This window comes from Engystomops pustulosus, chromosome 6, assembly GCF_040894005.1.
Source record: "Engystomops pustulosus chromosome 6, aEngPut4.maternal, whole genome shotgun sequence".
In the NCBI taxonomy this organism is placed as follows: Eukaryota; Metazoa; Chordata; class Amphibia; order Anura; family Leptodactylidae; genus Engystomops; species Engystomops pustulosus.
The window spans coordinates 15,454,916-15,465,556 of record NC_092416.1 but is presented as its reverse complement, the minus strand read 5'-3'; the positions used below and the strand labels follow the sequence as shown (position 1 = coordinate 15,465,556).

The 10,641-nt window shown below is 42.8% G+C and overlaps 1 protein-coding gene across 1 annotated transcript; it reads right to left on the bottom strand.

Moving 5' to 3' along the window:
* Window positions 1-7,850, bottom strand: LOC140065492 (phospholipase A2 inhibitor gamma subunit B-like). Its single transcript, XM_072113092.1, has 5 exons — window positions 7,655-7,850; window positions 5,829-5,942; window positions 3,618-3,764; window positions 605-739; window positions 1-468 (listed from the first exon to the last, which is right to left on the bottom strand). Exons 1-5 carry the CDS (start codon window positions 7,704-7,706, stop codon window positions 290-292), a joined length of 627 nt encoding a protein of 208 aa, XP_071969193.1. The 5' UTR covers window positions 7,707-7,850; the 3' UTR covers window positions 1-289.
* Between the last annotated feature and the right edge of the window lie 2,791 nt (window positions 7,851-10,641).

Sequence of the window (10,641 nt, the reverse complement as noted above, 5' to 3'; positions counted from 1 at the left end):
CCCATTCACCCAGGGACTCAGCACAGGACTCTGGCAGAGAGCCTGGTAACTAAAGGATTGTAAAGAAGAAAGACTTTTTAAGGACTAGCCAAAACATGATTTGTATTGAGCATTACATGCCCTTTTTTGGGAGCTGTCATTACAAAAAAGTGCCCTTTGTGATGACCAGTTTCCTTTAAGCAATGATTGGTGTTAAGGATAACATGAGATATTCATAGGTGGTTTTGTGGCAGAGGGGAAAGAGTCTGTTCAACTGTCCTTTATATTGGACCATTTCATTCAATCGTTCTCATCTAAGGAATATCAGCAGTAGAAGACACACAATGGGTGGAGTCAGGATGATGTGATGGGCACTTGGAGTTGTTGGGCTTCCATTGGTGCAGTTGGACATTATTACAGGTTGGGACTGACTGCTGAGGTCACAGAGTGAATTTGTTGTGCACCCCCGAAAGGTTTTAGAGACTGATCCTGCAAAGACAAACATACAGTAACATTTTTATCCAAGGGGTCGGTCATACTGTGATACAGAGACTTTGACACATTTTTAGGCTACATCCACGCAATGGGGGAGATTTATCACACGTCAGAGCTCCTAGTTTTATACCTGGTATCTGTGTTATTAGGACTAGACACATGTTTTCATCCCCGGTGCATTGAATGGTCGATGTTGTGTTACAACCGGTGGTAGATATACAGGAAGGACAGGAGCGACCATTGGGGTTAGAACCTTGTGCTGGTACTAGAACAGGAGCAGAAGAAATACATTAAGGAGGAGATTTGTGCCACATTGAATCATGTTTAGAGCTTTGCGCATTCAACTTTTTTGTTCAAGCAATTCGATGTCCCTGAGTTAAAAAAACAACCCAGTCAAAGCTCATTTAGTGAATAATTAAAGAGGACCTCTCACCCCAAATTAGTGCCCCCATCCAAACATACCTAATGAATCTACTCCCCGGACCCTTTCTAATGCTGGCCATTTCAAAGTCCTGGTATTAATCAAACTTCAGTAATTGGCGCTATAGCATCTGACACATAACATACTTGAACAAGCAGTCCGGCTTATTCATTAGGGGGATGTCCAGGCACTCCTCTTCTCCACAGGCTGCCACTCCCCCAGGGACCAGTTCTTTTCCTATGCCCTAGATGGTGGCATCCAGTGAGGAAGCGCTGCAGTCTTCATGCTCTGGACACTTACCGCCCATGCTCAGCGTGACGATTAGAGCACGGGGGAGTGGTGGCCTGCGGAGAAAAGGAGGTGGATGGACGGCCCCCTAAAGAATAAGCCGGACTGCTTGTTCAAGTATGTTATGTGCCAGATGCTATAGCGCCAATTACTAAAGTTTGATTAATACCAGGACTTTGAAATGGGCAGCATTAGAAAGGGGCCGGGGAGTAGATTTAGTTGGTATGTTTGGATGAGGGCACTAATTTGGGGTGACAGATCCTGAGAGGGGGGCGTGGGAATTTATTATTTTCATGATTTACCTAGAACCTGGAGTCATGCTCCTCCCTTCAGGTCCTGCACAATGTAAAATTTAAGGTAACATCTGTATGGAATAGATCTATGGAGTGTTCCTTCCATGTATTGGTCACTAGTGGTCTCCATACAAGTCCAATTAAATACATCTCTTACTTGGGGGGAGAGGGGGCTACCTGGATTTCTTAAAGATCCTTGCCAGACAAAAACAGATTTTGTTGCCAATTTTATTTTTGACTTTAAAATACTAGAAAACATAAATAATGTTTTTTTTTCTCTGATAAATTGTTTACGCCTTTGCTTGTCCATGATTATAGGGACTGTCATTTTGCCTCAGATGTTATGGAGTAAGGCCTCTGATTGACCTACATTCCAAATTTGTTACTGATAGATCAAATAGTTTGGCTGTGCTTAAAGGGTTATTCCTACAAAGACAAGATTCTTAAATGTACTTAGTATAACAAAATAACACATTCTCTAATTCACTGTTATTAACACACATAGAGCATTAAACAGATATAAGTCCCACCTTTCTCTATCAGTCCTGGTGTGTACATTTATGTTTGCCCCTGGATCAGACTGTAAATCTTCTGACTATGGTCGGAGCTTCTCCTGTCTGCACACTGCAGTGCTCTCTGCCTCCTGTCTCTCCCCCCCTGCATATCAAGACCAGCTCAGGCACAGGCACTTCCTGTAAAGCAGAAGTGTGCAGATACTTACTTTACAAGCTAGGAATAGATAAGGTCCTTATCCATGAGGGCATATAGCAGAGCAGACTCTGTGTGTGTTATCGGTGAGATAGCTGGGAAATATGCAAATACATTTTCCAAGGAGGAAAATTGTAAACAGTGCCTCCTTTTGCTATCTTGAAAGGCAGCCCCCTTAACACCAAGTACAACCTTTAAGACATCTTATAACATGATGTTGGATAAAGCCAAACCAGTATATCTTTTCCAGAAGGAACAGACTCTCAACTGTAGACAACGTAGGGAACTGGTTTGGCTGAGTGAGAGGCTATTCACTAGGCTCACCAAGTGTGACCTATATGAAGTCTAATAACATGATGTGGGATTAAGCCAAACCAGTATATCTATTCCAGGATCAACCACTTCCCAACAGTTTCCCAACTTACTGTTAAGGGGGCTGCCTTTCCAGGTTGCAAAAGGAAGCATTGTCCATTTACAACCAAAATTAATTTGCATATTTCCCAGAATCCCCTAGTGAAGCATCAATGGCTATAATTCTCCACACGCCTATAAGGCAACCTTAATTGACAAACTCTCCATAAAGAACTCCTACTTCCTGACCATAGATTAGATAGCAGAGCTCATCATCTCTGATCTATGATCTGTCCCATCTCGCTTTCTATGTGGGATTAAGCCCACATCATATTATTAGACTTCTTGGTGTTAAGGGGGCTGCCTTTCAAGATAACAAAAGGAGTCATTGTTTTTCCATTTAACACCTTGGAAAACATATTTGCATACTTCCCAGAATTCCCTAGTGGAGCATCTCTGGCTTTAAGTCTCCACACTAATGAGACGGCCTTAATTGGCAAACTCTCAATAAGGAGAACTTTCACCTTTTGACACAGAACACTGAGATACACAATCTCCCATTTTCCGTATAAGTTCACCCAGTCTGTTTATACAGGACTTTCTCTGTCTCTCTCTGCACCTCATGCTGTTTCATAGACTCCACTGCATCCTTTCCCCACATTCTACTCGCAGCACTTAATGCAGACTACATAAAAATTATTAACCCTTAGAGCTCTCACAGCACAGACTATACTCTTCATGTACCTATTCACTGCTGGTTTCTACAACTTATTACATGCTGCTTGCTCTTCTATGTGATGAAAGCTGAAGTCTAGTCAATATATACTGTAGATCCTTTATGAAAATGTAAATCCACAAAAAATAGTTCCAGCAAGGTAAGAATAAAATTCAAAATGTATTAATCCAAAAATATATTATAAGAAAGGGAATAAAAGATATGGACATGAAAAGAAACCCTATTAACACATTTGGAATGTAACATTAGTCATAATGACAATTTAGCAAAAATCAATAAAATATGGGTCTAATTCTTTTGTCATTAATATCAATATTATTGTAGAAAAAGGTAATGGACGACTTACATGTAGGAAGACTGGGGGTACAGTTGTCACTGTTACAACAGGTGATGCCCATTCTGATTTTTCCTGGTGTCATACTCAAGCTGCCAGTGACGCTACATCGAGATAAATTTGTGCATGTCCTGTTCAAAAGAGTAGTAGTGGTTCCAGCTATAAATGAGAAAAACTTGTTTTTTCAACAAAAACTTTCAGGTCAGTTTACATTTAAACCCCATTCCCATGATCAGAAATCAAGTCAAAAATTAATCTGGATTTTTTTTCTGCCCAACCATTACAGGGAGATTACGTATTATAGGATTGGGATACTGTAAAACAATGTTCAAATGTGCGGATTATGGACACATAGGGGGTCATTTACTAAGTGGCCGAATCGCTATTTGTCGTCGCGCTAAAAATTACCCCGGGTTTTTAGCGCACGTGATCGGATTGTGGCGCCAACATGGATGCACGCGCTTACCTGCACCAAGCAACGGATGGTGAACTCCAGCGGACCTCGGCGGATGTCAGCGCAGCAGCGACACCTGGTGGACATCAGGCGCACTACCTTAGTAAATCGCCGGAAGACCCGAATCCTCGAGGGAGAACGCGCCGCTGGATCACGACAGTAAATCTGCCCCATAGAGCCCCAATGGGCTTTTAAACACTTTTAAACACAGTTTTTTCCACTGATCCAATGTTGTCATTGAACATAAAAAAACTCAGGTTCTAAATTATTTTTCCAGTGACAACTGATCATTGGAAAAATAATTAAAGTGTGAAGAAGTCCATTGAATGGTTCAGTGCGGCATTAATGAGAGATCACTGAAGCCAGGAAGATAAAACCAATCTGTAAGTGTCCATAGACCAAAATGTCTCTAGTGAAAAATCACTGATGTAAAAGTAATGTGAATATAAATACATCCAAAAATGCATGAAATATATAAAGCACATTTACTTTTTCGGGGAAAAAAATATGAATGAAAGGATCAAAATGTCATAGAATGCTCAAAAGCACATAAACTTGTGAATAAAAAAAAAAAAGTAATTACATCCACCGATGCAGTTACACAATTATAATGTATAAATCGGCAGTGGCATTTAAATGGCTGCAGTGGATCATGCACTGGCACTAAGATGCCAAAAAGGTGCGACGATACTCCCCAAAATGGTGCCGCCCTTTGCTCCCAGTATACTAGCCTTCAATGCATTTAAAGAGTTAATGCCCATGATCAGTGCCAGCACCATTCACAGCCAGACCTGGAGGGGGGGGGGACCAGAACCGGCAAAGTTTGGTGTGAATCTGAACTTTGTGGTTTCAGTCAGCTCAACACTAGTTACAACTCCAAAAACCATGATAGTGTGCGGGACCCACAAATCACAAGCATGATATGGGGTGTCTTAGGGGTGCCCTCAATCTGGTAGCTGCCAGCACATGGAATGACTTCAAACCATCAGGTTACCAGTAAGAGGGTGGCCCTAATCCTTCACATTGCATTACGGTCTATTTTACTTGGCTCCATTTCCTCTATCAAAAATGTCCTCCTCCGCCACTTCCTAGCTGCGGCATTTACTGTGATTCCAAGACGTTGGAAGAGTCCCCAGCCCCCAACTGTAGTTGAGTAGCTTCAAGAGCCTAGAATGGAGGAGATTGTGACCAATGACTCAGCAGACCTGGGTAAGACAATTACTACATGGATCCCATGGGACACATATCAAAATTCCCAGGAATTCAAAGACAAGTAGTGAGTGCCCCATTCCTGCTGGCCCACGGGAGACCTGTATTGTGTGTTTTCCATTTCCCCCATGTGTCCTCCATCCTTTCCCTGTCTCCATATTTTTATATCTTTGATGTTTTTGCTGATTCATTGACATACTGTGACGGCCAACCACTTGTAAAGACTTCTTGGTGCATCTCATTTAATGTCCCATGTTGTGAATGTATATGTCTGCCTCTATGACGATAGACTCGATCCTGCGTGATCAGTTGTATTGTGCCATTGATTACTTGTCTAATTTCCTTTTATTTGGTTCTTTTTCTAATAAACGTTGATTACACACTTCAACTTCTTTAAAAAAGAATTACATTTACAAGCCTGAGGGGAAAAAAAGGTTTGTGGTCTCTACAGGTTTAGGTAGGAATAGTAATAAAAAATAATTTAAAAAAACATATTTTATATGATCTTTTTATACATTGGTTAATCCTCATTTACAAACTACAGACAATATTTCTCTAACCTTCAACAGTTTCTATGTATGTGGATCCACAAGTAAAACCTGAAGCACAAGTCACATTGTTCCCGGAGCATGTCGAGGATGAAGATATACACTGTGTACACGAGAGGGCGTCACCTAGAGAGATACAATCAGAAACCGATTACACTAAAAATGTTAACTATTATTAACCCTCCAGGACACTGGCAGTTTCTACTCTCTAGACTTTTTTTTCCAATATTTTTTATTTTCATTTTGTAAATCTTAAAGTTTTTATATTTTTTTTTAAAGGGAACCTACCACCACAAATCTACCTATAAAGGTAGATCGGGTGGTAGGTGGATCAATGGGACGTGAAGATAGCCCTTTTAAGGGCTAATCCCCACGTCCCCACACTTTTTTGTTAACTTTTATTAAACTTGTATGCAAATATACTTATGCGGCTACTGGGGCGTGGAGTAGCCGCATCTGAGGTTACAGGAGGCGGCTACTCCACGCCCCGGTAGCCTCTTTTCCCCTCCTACTCACCCATCTTCGGCGCGCAGCTCCGCGTAGCTGCGCGCCCTCGTCCGGCGATCCTGCCGTCTGCGCATGCACAGAAGAGCAGGCCCACGCCTGTTTCGGAGCAGTGACCGCGCAAGCGCGGGCCTGCTCTTCTGCGCATGCGCAGACGGCAGGATCGCCGGACGAGGGCGCGCAGCTACGCAGAGCTGCGCGCCGAAGATGGTGAGTAGGAGGGGAAAAGAGGCTACCGGGGCGTGGAGTAGCCTCCTCACGTCCCATTGATCCACCTACCACCCGATCTACCTTTATAGGTAGATTTGTGGTGGTAGGTTCCCTTTAACTAATGTAGACTTGAGCAATTGTTTTTGCAACTTAAGTTTTTTCAACTTAAGTTTTTTCAACTTAAGTGGTAGGTTCCCTTTAACTAATGTAGACTTGAGCAATTGTTTTTGCAACTTAAGTTTTTTCATCTACCTTTATAGGTAGATTTGTGGTGGTAGGTTCCCTTTAACTAATGTAGACTTGAGCAATTGTTTTTGCAACTTAAGTTTTTTCATAGTGTCATGTTTGGGCTATACTATGGAGGAGCAGGATGCAGGCCAACTGGAAATCTGTATAACTTTTCATTATTCAAACAATATCCATTACTTGTTGAAATGGAAATAACCCTTTAAAGCTTTTCCTTTAAACTTGAATTTTTATGTAATTTTCTCAAAAATTACATTCAATTTGCCCGATTTTGGCTATGAACGTTATATGCTGGGTTGTATTTTTACAATTGTCTGGGTGTCCACATTTTTTTAAATAAGGGTTTTGGAGGTAAAGATTTTGCTCCTGGTGAGTCTGTCTGGCATTTGTTTTTATTTTGCTACTTTTTAAATGTTTTTACATTTTGAATATATGTTGTAATTTTGTAGTGATTTTTAATTGCAAGTATTGTAATATGTCAAAAATGTAACTGTGCTCTAGATTCCAAAAATGCAAAGTTTCAAAAAACCCTGTTGCCTTGTAGTTTTTAACATGTTGACTCCCCATTCGACACCTGATTATGGTCTTCAAGAGTATTGCAGGTTGTTGGTGTGTGGTGGTGTCAAGGTGCACCTGGTCACATTGTAACGTACTATAGAAAATAAGGCTTGAAATAGACACAGGCTCCACACATTCAACTGAAAACTCTCGTCCACAACACACAGTAGACACCATGTTTTGGTAAAAATAGTTTTGCTACCCAAATGTAGATATAAGAATAATTCCCTGGACCAAAGGCAAATATATTAAAAGAGTCCATTCAAAGTAGATTCATGTTTAAGAAAGAAACGCTAATGAAAATCATGGAGAAGACTTACTTGTAGCTGCAAGAGCCGAGAAGAAGCTCAGGACTCCAAGAAGGGACACCATGCTTAGCTCTCGAGACAGTGAACTTGGTGTTTAAGTATCACTCTTTCCGGGGTGTGACATAGGTGACGTGTTTCTAAGGAACAAAAACATTCTTAACTTTTCTAGTGTCTATGTGTGTTCTGTATGTAATGCAAATGGAAGATTAAAATTCCAGAAGAAATGTCATTCCTAGTCCACGGTCTCTCTTATCTCATTTCTGTATTCGAAGCAGAGAGAGTCTTCTGAATACCGACTGCTACAGAGAAATGTCACCTTTTTGGTCTGAGGCCTTCCAGGAATGTATAGGGGTTGTTGTGTTCCAATACAGATGAGCAGAGTAATGTAAATACTGCTCCTCATACCTTCCAGAGTCCCGCAAAGGGTAAGCCAAGACAATTAAAGTATGATGGGTATTTGGGCATTGTCAGGCTTGCAGGTTTGGATCCTCTGGACCACTGCAGACGATGACTCAAGCCACTACCTGGGACCGGAGTCTAAGTGGTACCCGGTTTTCACCAGAGACCGCCGCAAGGCGGGTTAGACAAGCTGCGGCGTGGTACCACCAGGTCGTTCCTCAGGCGTGACTTGTCTGCAGTGGCGGCCAAGGTTGAGGTACAGAAACAGCAGTCAAGCTCGAGGTCACGGTCCAGGCACAGGGTCAGGGCAGGCGGCAGAGATGCAAGGTCAGAGTCCAATCCAGGGTCAGCAACAGGAGGTCCAAGCAGAAGGGTACGGGAACAAAGCACATAGGACAGCAACACGGAGAAACACAGGAACGCAGGGGACACAGGAACGCAGGAGACACTGGAACGCAGGCAAATCGCAACAGAGCTTTCTCTAAGGCTGTGAGGCACAAAGATCCGGCAGGGTTAGATGGGAGAGTCAGATATAAATAGCCTCATGGGAAATGACCAGCGCCAATCAATGACGCGCTGGCCCTTTAAATTTCCTAGAAGTGCCGCACGTGCGCCCTAAGGCACGGGACCGTGCGCACACGAAGCGAGGCCGGGACTCGGGAGCAGGGAGAGGTGAGACGCGCTGGCCCCGCGCCTGCGGGGAGCGAGAGGCACGGGTGAGCCCGCGACCTGCGATGTGGGTCGCGGGTCCACCCGTGACAGGCATCCTGCTGACCAGCTATATGACAGCTGCCAATGAGATATCATTTGACTTTTTTTTCACTTTTTTACTAAAGGGACATGGCTCTGGAAATGAAGAGTGGCTTCACAGGAAAATGGTTGTGACTCAAATGCGTTAACATATAGGAGTTGCAAAAATAGGCTAGATGCTCTTCGAATATGCTAGATTGATAATCCCACACGGTGATAAATCTGGTGCAGTATAATCCTGTGCATTTAACTTTTCAGAAGGAAATATGTTAATACATTTTACAAGGTGAGATTTCCAAAACCTCTGTCCCTGCCTACTTGCCTAAACTCCGGCTATCCAACAGGTGACAACTGGACTACAGTCCTTAGTTTGGATACATGCACAGAACAGATAAAGAAAAAAAAGAAAGTCAGTCAAAATTAGGTCAGGCTAACAAGGTCATAACCAAGGTTGCAGCGAGGTTGAAAATTAGAAGGCAAATAGAATATTCAAAGGTCAATGCAAGGGTCAGAAAATAAAGCAATGGTACATTAGAGTATGTAGAACTACAAAAACCATAAGACAAGTCTAACCTGAGATGAGCAGTGAGTTAAATGGAGTCTCTGGATGCTGTTAGGGCAGTTTATTAGTTCGGCCGTCCATCACTCCGACTGCACACGAGACTCACCCCCAGCTTTGAGATGAAGAGAAGAATACTTAGTCTTCTAAGGAGCACAGGTCATTGATAACTGTGTATTACACTGATGAATCAGAGTAGCTCTGGTTAAAGGGGAATTCTGTACATTTTATTTAATTTATATGCCATATATCCATAATTTAATGCAGGAGCAAAGCAGCCCTAAAATCCAAAATATAGGGGCTCATTTACTAAGGGTCTGAATCGCGGAAAACCCAGCGGATTCGGAAAAAACGCAGATTTTTTAAAAAAAAATAGCACTCACATACACCGAGACGGAGGAGGATCCAAAGAGGCTACTGAGGCGTGGAGTAGCCGCACTGTGTAGCTGCAGCTCCAGCTTCTCCACGCCCCAGTAGCCTCTTTCAGATATTTGCATATTAGGGCAATAAAAGATTTATAAAGTTACCGGCCAGGCTAGGATTAGCCCTAAAAAGGCCTCCCATGCCATTCATTAGTTGAAGCTGCCACTTAATAAGTAGATCCGAGATGGTAGGTTCCCTTTAAGACCAAATTCCGATTTACATGTGTGTTTTAGATAACTGGGATGCTGTCGGCCAGTGATATTACTTATCTAATTTGGCATTAAAGGGCGTTTACCAGCAGTCCTGAGCATAATGGGGCTCATTTACTGAGGGTCCGAATGCCGCACTTTCGTCGGGTTTCCCGAATATTTTCGATTTGCGCCGAATTGCCCCGGGATTTTGGCGCACGCGACTGGATTGTGTCACATCGGCGCCGGCTTTCACGCAACAGAAATCGGGGGGCGTGGCCGTCGCACAACCCAACAGATTCGGTAAAAAAACGTGGAATTTAAAGAAGAATTTGTGTCACAAGATCACGCACTTACATGCACCAGGAAGAAGAAGGGGAACTCCGGCGGACCTTGGCACAGCAGCAACACCTACTGGATATCGGACGGACGGACCTTAGTAAATCCCGACAGATCCGAATCAGTGTCGGAAAACGCGCAGCGTGATTGCGACTGGACCTGGTAAGTAAATGTGCCCCAATGTGTTATCACTGGCCCTGGAGATCTGTGTAACAATACCTTTGTGTATGGTGTTAGGAGCAGCAGGACTGTATTGCTTTACAGTATTCTAGAATTGTAACTGGACCTAGTACATCAGGGTTCAATCCTTTGTTCCTTTGTTCAGTGAAGATTGCAACCTA